Source organism: Seriola dumerili, unplaced genomic scaffold (assembly GCF_002260705.1).
Source record: "Seriola dumerili isolate Sdu_G_001 unplaced genomic scaffold, Sdu_1.0 BDQW01000092.1, whole genome shotgun sequence".
NCBI classification, from domain to species: domain Eukaryota; kingdom Metazoa; phylum Chordata; class Actinopteri; order Carangiformes; family Carangidae; genus Seriola; species Seriola dumerili.
In genome coordinates, this window is record NW_019174347.1 from 1,828,619 (window position 1) to 1,841,359 (window position 12,741).

At 37.4% G+C, this 12,741-nt stretch overlaps 1 protein-coding gene across 1 annotated transcript; it reads left to right on the forward strand.

The window, feature by feature from the left end:
- The first annotated feature begins 3 nt into the window (after positions 1-3).
- dctn3 (dynactin subunit 3) lies at positions 4-2,948 on the forward strand. Its single transcript, XM_022746159.1, has 6 exons — positions 4-168; positions 1,421-1,505; positions 1,713-1,799; positions 2,021-2,104; positions 2,718-2,776; positions 2,907-2,948. The coding sequence occupies exons 1-6, from the start codon at positions 67-69 to the stop codon at positions 2,946-2,948; spliced, it is 459 nt and encodes a 152-aa protein (XP_022601880.1). The 5' UTR covers positions 4-66.
- The last annotated feature ends 9,793 nt before the right edge of the window (positions 2,949-12,741 follow it).

Sequence of the window (12,741 nt, forward strand, 5' to 3'; positions counted from 1 at the left end):
CCTCTTGGAAATTACGTCTACGAGGAGGCTGTTTAGCTTCTGTTGTTTTCATTAGCAGAGTCAAGAATGGAGCAGAAACTGGAGACAGACAACCTGGAAATGCGTCTTCAGGCGCTGGAGAGTCGTATATACGGCGAGAGAAGAAACAAAAGTGGAAAACCCGTCAAGGTTCGCCAGAATAATGCTAATTTTTGACGAGAGAGGGCGCTTATAAAGAAACTAGCTAGCTGCCAGCCTAGCAGAGCTAACGATAGCTCTATCACTGGGAATAAGTGAACGCCCTTTTTATGTTATGCACATTAGCTCTAAGGCGACTACTCGATATAATTTAGTAGAAACTGTGACAACTGTAAGACGATTAAAAACTGAAACACGATATTTGCCAGCTAAACAGTCGCTGGATCACCTATTTACAGCAGATGTCAGTTATAACAAGCGGTGTCATTGTGTGTTTTAGCCTCCCAGTAATCAACAATGCTGAAATCCAAATGTGTTAGCTCATTTACTTCAAATCAAATTATGTTTGATGTTGCTGCCGAATATTTATGTAGTCATACAAAAGTTAGAAATCAAGTTAAAAATTAAAGAGGGTTTTGGGAACTTGTTTTTACATACTTGAGATATTTTACAGGCAGAACGAATAAGTGAATAACTGAAAAATGCGGTGGATGGCATAGTCTCTACTGAACATAAAGACGATGTTTACTATGATTTTTTAACACCTTAATCAAGTTTTACATCTCATTGAAATTACCTAAATTCGCTTGTTTCCAGGAATTTGGGGGAAAAAACATTCATCAACCTGCAACTCTGCTTTAATAATAGTCAATGTGCATATTTTGTTGCAGATTAGCTAAGAAGATTTTGTGGTCCTCCTAAACCACTGAGTGGGGCGTATCATCAAAGTGTCATATGATGAGAAACACTTTTAGCTTACAAAGGAGCATTGAAGTGGATTTGCTGTGTGGTATTTGTATTCCCGGGAATGGCACGATGTGCCACAATGTCCTACTTATGTAGTGTTTTTATGTTTCTGCAAGCTGGTTGAAGTTGAAATGACAAGCATGATTTTTTTTTTTTTTTTTTTAAACTAAAAAGCACGTTCAATCCAGTTGTACTCAGAATGAGACCAAAAATACAGATGTGCAAGTATGCATAATCAAATGTTTGTCATGTTTATCCTGCATACAGCAAATTCCCATGTTCCTTTGAGCATTCACAAGGGGATAACAGGGTGTAAATCAAAGGGGAAAGTTCAAATTGTGTTACTACAAACTGTAATTCCTCTGCCACATGAACTTGTGTTTTTCTACTATGTTAGGCATAATAGCATATATTGCACAAAAAGGCTACTCAGACACCTTTTAGTATCCTTGGTATTCACTGATATTAAATCAAATCATTGTCCTCTGTCCTGCAGTGTGCAGAGCCTTTGGCCAGGATCCAGGCAGGTCTGACCAACATGGCCAACAAGAGAGAACGAGTAAAGATCCTGCACAAGAAGAGTGAGTCACACGTTGTATTGCATCTGCCCAGTCAACCTTGATTACAGACCTGCTGTGACTATATATATTATTTAATCAAGTTACTCTTACTTCAAAATGATACAGTTATTCACGTCTTGTTTAAGGACATGAGAAAAGTTTTCTGTAGTCAGATTTAAGACCGTGTTTGGTGAGTCTTTGATCGTGTTTATTGTTGCTGTGGTGCAGTTGAGGACCTTCTGAAGTACCTGGACCCCCAGTTCACCGACCACATCACTGTACCTGACGCTATGAAGCTGGAGTTCATCCTCGCTGGTAAGAAGCAGGAGGAATCAGAGGGATTGTTTTTGTTAACTTTTATAATGGATTTATTGTATATGCGGCTAAATAGTAGTTAATGTTTAATGCTATACATCTAAAGTTGTCAGTGTTGGCATATTGTTTAATATATAAGTTAACAGCAGTTTTGTCAAAGACCTAACAACATTCACATCTGATTCAGTCCTCACTGTGATGCTGTGTGTGTTTGTGCACAGAGGAGGACTTTCTGTTCTCCCAGGCTGTTTTGCTGGAGCAGGTCAACGGCCTGCAGCCGCTGTTGGACAGCACCTACATCAGAGGTGAGTTTCACCTGGCAGGACACCATGCAAATCAAGGACAGAGGGAAATCTGCTGTGATTTTACCCCTGACAGCAAAGTCAGAGAGGAGCATATTCACTCAGGTGTCTAATAAAGTAACAGATTTATTATTCAGTGACATGTTCCTTTCCTAGTTGGAAAGCTTGAGATCCCTAAAAGCTAAAAGGTTTATTTATGTAAAAGTATGAAATTTGCAAAGGGTAAGCACTAAAAGAGGATGGAGCTCTTCTGAATGAAATTTTGTTGAGCAAATTTAACTCAGTTCATCTTAGGAATTGAATGTTAGTAATTAGTGAATGTTATTCATCAGCGACTACTAATACTTTTTATCTACTAAACAACTGAGATGCTGTTAATACCAGTTCTATGGATGCGATTTCCATCCAGTCCCTGTTCTGCATCTGGTGGTTCAGTGTTCAGCGGTGGTCAAACTCTCAGATCTAAACATCATGGCAATATTGTATCACGCTTTAGTGAGAAAATGAATGTAATTCCCAGCCTTTTTATTCAGTGATGTTATGCAGTGTTGTTATGTTGGTGCTGGATGAATAGAGGGGAAACACTACAGTACTCATGTGTTTCTGCTGTTCACAGACGTACCAGAACATGCTACCAAGTTGCAGCGGCTGTCACAGATCCACATCAAAGAGCAGGTAACCTCCCTCTTCCTCGCCCTCTCTCCGTCTGCCTCTTTGTCTCTCTCTCTCTCTCTCTCTCTCTCTCTCTATCTCTCTCTCTCTCTCTCTCCTTTTTCCATCTTTTGTTTTCCGTGTTTATTTACAGGACCAAACCGAGTTCATTCCCTGGAAGTCAGAAGCTTTTTGAAGAATACACAAAATGGTACACTTCTATTACCACAAGTCAAATAATAATACACAAACTGTTAAAGAACTATTGGAATACTGGATTTCATGTCATTTACAAATTTATTGTTGTACTCTTTTTGGGGATATAAGAGGCCGCTGTGAACCAGTCTGGCTCTTCTCTGTTCTGAAACTCTTTATAAGAATAACTGAGAAAACTCCACCCACTGACCCTTGAAAATCTGATTGGCAGATGTTCCTGCTGTCCAAGCAGTTCACCCAGTGGGACGAGACCCTGAGGAAGATGGAGGAGGCCAAGGGCACCGGCCTGTGGAGTAAGTTACTGTCAACACGCACTTGCTGATGAGGATGGTGACGGTGAAGCAGACTACACTGTGGTGGGAGTTCCACACCTGACGAGTGTTCTAATATTGAGCTTGTTCTTCCCCAATGTGTCAGAACAAAATGAGACTAAAGGAATCCAACATTCACTGTTTTGTTTTTAACTGCTTATCAGTTTGTCGATAAAACCTTGGTACCTTAACGGCCTCATCCCATGATATTGATGGTTTTAGAAAATTATCTCTCCCAGGCAAATGATCTCACTTAAAAACAGTTGTTTAAATGAAAAATCTAGGAGTTCAGTATAAATTAAAATGTAACGTAAAAAATGATTTTTTAATGCATTGTCGAAAAATGTTGTTCATACAAATAACAATTCCTTTATTAAAGAGTACCTCACATGTGTGGATCTACCAGTTAAACTGACCTACCCAGCTCTACTGTTTGTATTGGTTTGGTGTCTGTTGTAGTTGTGGACTAATGTTATCAGTAATCCTGTACTGCTCATACAAACCTATCATACAGTAAACCAGGAATGTAAGGAGTGGTGGAAATGTAAAATGTACAGGAACTCAGTCTTATGAGTCCTTGAGTCACATGAAGGAAACTCGCTCGCTCCCATCACGTGACGTGTGGCTCAGAGCTCAGAGATGCTGCTGTTATTTATTTTCAGACAATAGAGCTTTTTTATGCTTTAATATTGACTTCACTTGCAATGCATTCCACCTCTACTTCCCTACTGCAAGCTGGTCACGAGACTCATCCTGCCCTTCACTCATTCACACTCGTCCTCTTCAAGGCTTTAGTTTTTGCCACTTGAGAAGATGAGAAACATAAAGAAACTTCATTATTCATGCCAGAGCTCTGGTTTTAAATGTTATAAATGTCACTTGTCATATAGCATGACTGCAGCTGATACAATAAATATTAATACTTGTTTCTTGGAGTATTCCAGTGTGTAATGTTTGTTATACAGGTTCTGTTTATACAGTCCAAGTGTCCCGGGGCAAGACACTAAAGCCTCTCCTGCTTGCTCACTGCAATTCATTTTGCATCATGAAAGTATAGGATTATATGAGTACAAATGTCTCAAGTTTTGGTCAGATAAAAAGTATGTGAATGTTGCTAAATTTATATGTACATTTAACTCCTCCTTAACACCCTTCAGGGTGGTCAGGTGTATTGCTTTATTTATTACTGTTATATTTGCTGTGATGTACTTTGAAACTCTGGCTGCATGTTATCATCCTGTCTACGCAGTATGAAAAGGCTGACTGCTTGATGAGTCGTTCCACATTTCTGATGTAAATCATTGATGTCAAAATAGTTTTGGTGGTCAAGCAATGCTAAAATTCTGTTTCTTGAGGCGGTGTAGGTTTTTACACCAACAGAGACAATGAAAAAACCACAGCACTTGCTGATTGTTTTTAATTTCAAATGTTCATAGCACATAAGCAAACAGCATAAGAGAGCAAGACGAGCCGAGAGGCTTTACAAAATACTTCTTAGTCGCCGTAACCGTTGGGTGATAAGGGGCACGATGTAGTATTCCTTACGTACTCCACCATCTTTTTAGCCTTGGGCATTATGCAGAATTTCTCACCAGTCATGTTGAACTGTAAAGAATAACAAAAGTGATTATTATTATTATTCATCGAAGCCTTATGGACAAGTAAGTACATTATTATTGCAGAACATAGAGGCAATAAATAGCAGGCAGTATTAAATTCAGTGTACATCATATGGAGAAAGCACAACTTCTGAGGTCTGTCCCAGAAGTAAGAAAACCTACAGTAATCTTTGGAAAAAGCTTTGGAACAACAGTATGTTCAGTGTGTCTGGACAGGAGTGGTACATTTAAAACATATATATATTGTGTATTTAATATTTTGTTTTTATTAGCCTTTAACAAAAGTCCTTTATCATAAGCCTGAGACCAGTAAAACACAAGTGCAGAACACACTGTACATCAACATTGCCACTGAATTGTAGTCCCCCAGGTAATTTTATATTACTTGTTGCTACTGAAATGATTATTGTGCCAAAAAGGGCAACATCATTTGTTTGCAATCTATGTGTGGTTAGATCACTGTATTGGTGTCAAAATGTCAAACTATTCCTTTAAGGCATTGATGTAAAGATGTAAAAATTAAAATGATAAATAATTAAATTAAAAATGTTGAAAAACAATGACAGGTCATTTTAGGTTGTCACCAGCTGGACCACATCGTATCTGATTGTGTACTAAAAGATTACATCCATGGCATCAAAATGGATAGCTGGTTAGCAACATTGAAAGGAAAGAGAGTCAAGAGACAGATGGTGAATAAACCAGTGATCTCTCCCCCTTCAAATAAAAAATGCTCTGTGAAGGCATTATTTGGCCTTTATATGTATTGTTACATGTTCGGATGTGGGTCACCAACAGTTTTGAGTTTTCAAGTGGGCCATGAGTTGGAAAAGGTCAGGAACCACTGCTTAAAGGTTTGGGTATCATGCTGTAGTGAAAAGACAAGGAAGTAGCAAAAATGATGTTAGGTTTTACTGTTGAATCAGCCACTTACCTGCAGTGATACCTTCACTCCATAACGCACATAGGTAGCAAGGTGCTCACAGTTGTTATGAAGAAGAAGATATAATTTACATTTCTTATATCTTTGTAAGATGCGGGCTTTCATTTCTTCATCAGTGCCTTTCTTGTATTCCTTTCCTTTGTCATCCTTGAATCCATCGAGGTAATTGTTCACTTCTGGCTCATCGTTTATTTTGAGTGTATCAAAAACACAGGTTGGCTTCAGACTTGGATTTTCTATGAGCAGAGAATAAACAGTTAGAGTTACTATATGTAAACATTCACAATTGTTCTTTATTTGCTCTATTCTTAAAAACAAGACAGGAGTGTGAAGCCATGCTAGCAGCTCTGTGATGCCATACATAGGCACAATAGTGATTTAAGTCTAATGCAGCATGCTAAGATGTTCACAATGTCAACATGCTGATATTTAAAACATTCTCCATGTTAAGCATGTTAGCATGCTAACATTTGCTAATAAGCACTAAACACAAAGTTCTGCTGGCATTGCTGGGAATATTATTGGTTCTGCAGGTATTTAGACATAAACCAAAGTATTGGACAAAATCACTCTTGCCACTCCCCTCGCTCTCTTTACGGAACTGAAATATAACTGGGATATTCCTACCCTGCAACTTTCTTAAAGCAACTTTAGTTTCTGGACTATCAGCAAACAAACAACAGACATGCTAACTTATGGTAATCTACTTTCTCGCTCAACTGTTAGATGATGGAGTTTTATTGTTGCTTTTCACTGTATTGTATATTTGTAGTAGTAAGTAGTAAGTACACGTACTAAGGCGGTGAAATATGTTTTGATTTGCTTGTTTTCCTTTAATATTTGTGTTGCCCACATAAACAGCAAAATGCTTGTAGACAAGTTTTCCCTCACACACAGGTGGGAAAGAAATGATATCACCAAACTTCATCTGTGAATGAAAGAAATGGAAACAGAGGAGATACATGTGACCAACTTAATGTTTACTAAAAAATACTGCACCACATAAAAACACCACAATCAAACTGACCAAAAACAATGGGAATAAAATGATGATAATAAACATTCGATGGTAAAATGAATAAAGCAAAGAAAGTGAAACAAACCTCTACTCCATTAATATCTTTGTCAGTTGTGATACTCAGACGGAGGATCGCAGCAACCAAGATCAGGTGCCTCATATTTCCAGCAGTGAAGGACTGTAATGAACATGCAACATATGAATAATGTAAAAGTTTGAAACTGTTAAATTCAAAAAGAAGGTGTCATGCATCAAAGGTAGTAAATATTCTGGATAAGAGTGACATAAAATAAAAGAATAAAAACTTAAAATGTTTAGATGTCCTGCAGAATATAAGGATTCAAGCAATTTCCACTTTGTATCATTATAATAAACAATTTAGAATTCAGGGCTTGGAAATTACTTCCAAGCTTTTAACCTGCAAATGTTATAAACCAGTATTTCATTAATTATAGTATCTGTAGAAATCCTTAAAGAAAGTTAAAGAAGATGTTTCAGAGCTCCTACCTTCTTCAGTGAGAAGATTGAAGCCTGTTGGGACAGAGGAAGGCATCTCCTTATATACAATTCAGAGCAACACATCTGATAATAATGTGTCTTTGTCCAGCCCATATTTACCACGGCTGTTCCCCAGGCTCATATGAATGTTCCAACCTACAGTTGGGGATAACACTTATCAACTTATGTTTGACTAAGCACACGTTTTTTTTTATAATCCCACTCATGCAATTCCTCGTATTTACAGCTGGGAGCTCCCAGTAAATGTAGTAGTTTACTGGTCACCATTTTCATCTCATAAGCCAGCTCCTAAGAGCAAAATTTGCAACAACAAAAAACTCAAGAGGAAAGCAGAGGGCAACCTGAAAAATGAAACTGAAATGACACCACAGCAAAAGACAAGCTGAAGTCTGAGCAGATGAGACACTGTATATCACTGTGAATTTACTCTGCTGCCCAGTAGGAGAACACCTGTTCGGTACACACTTATACACACATATAAACAAACGGAGTTTGGACCATTTCACCGACAGTCAACTTCATGACAGCATGACTGTTACCACTGAGGATCGAGGTGCAATCCTGCAAAAACCCAAATGTGACGTTACTGCCAAAGGGAAATGTTATGATTAACTTAATGTCTGACAAAAAGGCACATTTAACTTTCATGGGTCCATTATAAATGATAAAGACATTTAAATATTCTCACTCTAAATTTCTTTCATTGTGGAGGCCATTTTGGTAAAAACATCTGCATCCTTTCAGCAGACAGTCGTTAAAGATGAAGACACTTACATTACTCCAACTGAACCGAGATACAGAGGTCATATAATTGGAAGTGCCTTGTTCTCTTTTAAGCAAGACAGTCAAATCAGGAGCTCATTTTACTGAGAATATTGACACACTGCTCAGATGAGGTTTCAGCTTATCCTCCCTTCTTTTTGTATTCAAATGATAACTCAATGGGACGTGAAACACTGCAAACAGCATCTGCAGCATACTGATACGTTCTTTTAAAATCAAGTAACTGTATTGCATTCTGTCATTGTAACTTAAAATGCTGAGTTTAATAGTTGACAAAACAGGTGATTGAACTTTACTTGTTACTTCAGGCAATTATTAGAAACCTGATGATGGATATTGATGGTGGTGGATATTTTTCACTACTTTGTTTTTGATTTTATGGATGGAATCATTGGTTGGTTAATTTTGATTATTAGTTGCAGTTTCACCTCTAAAGTGTACAGAAGAACTTCTTGTGTTTATTGTGCAACTTAACTGATCCAACTGATGGCTATTGATTATAAGATTCATTTTCCTTGGACAGTGGACAGATAGCCACTCCCAACAATAAAAGAGACAATAACCAACAGTTCTCTTTTTTTTAATTTCCAATAAGACCTCATCATATTAATAAAGGCCATCTGCCCTATGACTAAGCTACATGTTGTTTGATGAAATGCTTATACAAGAGTACATTAACATCACCTTGGTGCATCGCTGTCCTCACTTCTATATGTATTGATGCTACTGATGTTAATAGTGTGGAAAACAAGGTGTCTGTCTATATCTGCAAGTTCCAACTGGTTGTTGTGAGTTTCAGGCAGCATGGGAATGTGAATGAGTACCAAATTCCCTGTTTGTTTTTTTATTGATCCCCAACCCTACAACAAAACACTGACTGGGGAAACACCAAGAGCGAATTCAGTAATAAAATGAATGCAGCTTTTAAACAGTGCACACCGTCAAAGTTCAGTGCACTTTTTGAAACTACCTAGAGTGACATAAAGATGCTAAGACTGGACCATTTCATCTACAGTGAACTTCATTCTATTCATAAAACATTACAACACTTTAACTTGCTTTTTGAGTTAGATCCTTATGACCTGCTACAGTCACATTAAGAAATAACACGCTGTTATCAGGTTTATGGTGCACGTAGACTACAACCAGCTTCTCAGATAAACTTACTTCGTACCAGCCACTTTATGGCTCACTCTGATGGAGATAAATGTCATCTTCAAAAGTCTGTTTAAATTCATTTAAATGTCTGTTAGCAGGGAGCTCATTATATTAACAACGGACAAATGCAGCAAAGTTATAAAAGACATGTAAAGTGTGCTATCTAGCCCTGACCCTACTGGTTTAGAGGTCCTAATATTATAAAATATGCAAAGCAAGAGTTGGTGCATAGCAGGTATTTTAAAATTTTCTCATGTCCTTACTTGTTTGTTTTAAATGAAATGAAGTGAATCAGTGTTTCCACAATTATAGGACATTTAACTTTTGAAAATGTGCTTTCATTTATTTAAAACAAGTTACAATGTCTTGAAAAAATGAGAGCGTATCTGCAGATGTGTAAATGAAATGACCACCAATCACGTTTTTTTTTTGTTAAGTCATTCTACAAGTCTGAATTTTTTATTTGTACTTTTAGTCTGGCCTACATAAGAGGTCATAAGCTAAATCTGAGGGGTCATGAGATGATGAACAAGAAAAAAGCGGAAGATAAATTATTAAGATTAAGATTATTTTACCTCTTCAGACATCTAGTATTAAGTAGTAAAAAAAATGACAAAAATCCATAGACGTGCAACCTGTGAAGAAGGGTTGCAGGTGGACATGACCTTTAAGGGATCAGAGACAAAAAAAAAAAGGTATGTAATTGCTGCTTTAAATTATTTTTTTTGAATAAAAAACACTAGAGTAAATTATGGTTCACATGATGGAAGAAGCTTAAAATAAATTGCTTGCATTGGAAACAAATTATTTTACTAATGCTCTATCTTTACACATTCAGGGAATACGGGAGTTTCCACAGTTGAGAAAACTAATTCATCACACTTCATTCACTCCAAATCCAAATGTTTTGTATCTGAGCTGCATTTGTTCCACTTCTCCCTGCGGGACTGAAAGAAAAGTGAGAAAAGTGATGTATAAATAAAGTTTATTATACTTGAGGACTGACACATCTTTGCATTCCCTATAAGGCAGGACCAACCAGTGGATGTCAGAGGCAAAGAAACTAACCCACTGATAAGAGTGGACAAAGATTGTCTATGGAAAGATGCTTTAAACTGTAGTATGGAACAGGCACATTTTTCTCAGCCCGCAGCCTCTCCTCCGGCATTTTGGTCTCATTTTGCATTCATTGCGTCTGTGCCTTTAGGAAAATGGGTAAAATTATGTTAAACATTCAGACATTCAGATAAAAAAGTACACATAATAAACTAGACAGAGATTTACATAAGACATTAAGACATATAGACATTTATATAAAGACTTTTTATATTTGTCTAAAAAGACAAATATAAAAATGATAATAAGCTTTAAGTAAAATAAAAGACAAAAATAAGATAAAATGTAGACTGAGACCGATTTAAACAGGAGAATAAAACATTAACAGAACTGCTACAGTTCAGTGTAAGATAAATAATCTCACATTTAATTTAATATTAGTTGTGGCAAACAGTTCTTAGCTCTCATTTAAAAAGAACTGTGAGTTGCAGCCAACCTCAAGTTTGCTTCAGATATGACATAATAAGCATACTAGCTTCACAACATTGAAAAGTTGAGTATACACTTAAGGAAACGGAAAGCTTCACATTCAACATACAGTCTTCATAGCCACTTAATTATACATGTTTTAAGGCAGTTGGAGTTCATGATGCAAGCAGGATTCTTTCAAAAGTGTATAGAGAATAGAGAAAATCCGTTTTTTTAAGGCATTTTTAATGGGAAGGAGGACAAGGTACTGGTAATTTAAAAAATTATTGTTAATGTTATTTGGAATGACTTCTCATATTACTATTGACGGTAAGTAGTTTTTGTTGGCATATCATATACAGTATGTGTAAAACTAGAAAGTGGCTGGCATTCCTTTACATGTATTCTGTTAAAACTTTTTGTTTTGTATTTCCTGTGCGAAACGGAAGTGTTTTATTGTGAACTTTGAAGTGAACATGTGTTGGTGGGGTAAATGGCGGGACACGAAAAGCCGGTGAACTGTTAATTGGTAACCGTTAGCTTTTAAAAAGAGGCCCCTCACCTGCAACAGAGGTAATGTGAGTTAAATATGAATAAACGTTTAGAAAGATTGTTAGCCTACCTGATGGGTTGCTAGCTTATGTGTTGTTGCCAAGTAACGTACAAATAAATGTCTGGTTCAAAATAACGTTAGCTTAATGGCCAAAAGAGATAAAAGTCCATGTAACGTGTTATTTCTCATCACACCTTTAAAAAGTGTGATGAGTGGTTTTAGTATTTTGGGATTCTTTTCTCTTTAATGTAATTTGTAGTTTTCATAGTTTTGGTGTTTTTAAAATCAAATAGAGAGTGACTAGTCTTAGTCTGCATAGACGATCTTCGGCCGCGCGTTGCACCAGTAGCAAGGCGCCCATTGACAGAAGGCAGGACGTGACTCTCCGGGCGGCGGGCTGGTCGGTGGAGAAACAAGGGACTGTCATGGACAGGACGGCCGTGGTTAAGGTCGGCGCCGCGGCCAGTGCAGCGTCTGCGCCTCTATTCGGCGGAGTGGTTCTGGCTCAGTACATCGTCCGCCAAGAGAAGCGAGCGGAAAGAAACCAGGATCATAAGAGATGGTGAAGTAAAAACACTCGAGGTTCGTCAAGATAAGATAAGTAACCGGGAAGTGGAGAAAAAATGGCCTTCAAAATAAAAGTGCGCTATAGTGTGGGGACGTTGAGAGGTGTTTTTAATTGTAGTCTAACGAGTAAGGGAGTTTTGAATTTGCGCGTGTTGCTTTCCTAAGTTTGACGTAGCTGTCAATACTGATTATTTAATTGGTGGTGGTTTATGTGCCGAATTATTTTTTGAGTAAGTTGAGTAGTTTTTGTTTATTATATCTCACAAAGTAGAGCAACAGCTTGCTTTATTTGATATATATAGAGCTGGTATGATTCTTTCCATTAATCAATTATTCAAATAAAGGAATATAATCTGCATCCATTTTGTGAACGTATTTATTGATTATGTAATTTTTAGAGGCAAAAACACGACAAACAAAAGTGTGTTTCTAGGCAAGATATTGTGATAGGCCATTTGCAGTTGTCTTCTGTCCATGTCAATGATTTATTTGCGTTGTTACCTGCAGCCTAATGTTACTGTTGTAAAACTGTTGGATCTTGATAGAAAAAGTAACGTACTGCATACACTGTTAAATTTATTGTAATTTTACCCTGTGCATACGTTGCAACATATGTGCGCCTTTATCTTGAAAATCTTGACCGGAAACGTAAGTGTGCTCTTGGTATCTTCACAGTAGTGGACATGCACGATGGTGTACGCAGGCGCGGATGTTCCCTAAAAACGGCAGCTGCTTTTAGAGGTCACCAGGTAGTCTTCCGTCCCCACAGAAAGAGCAG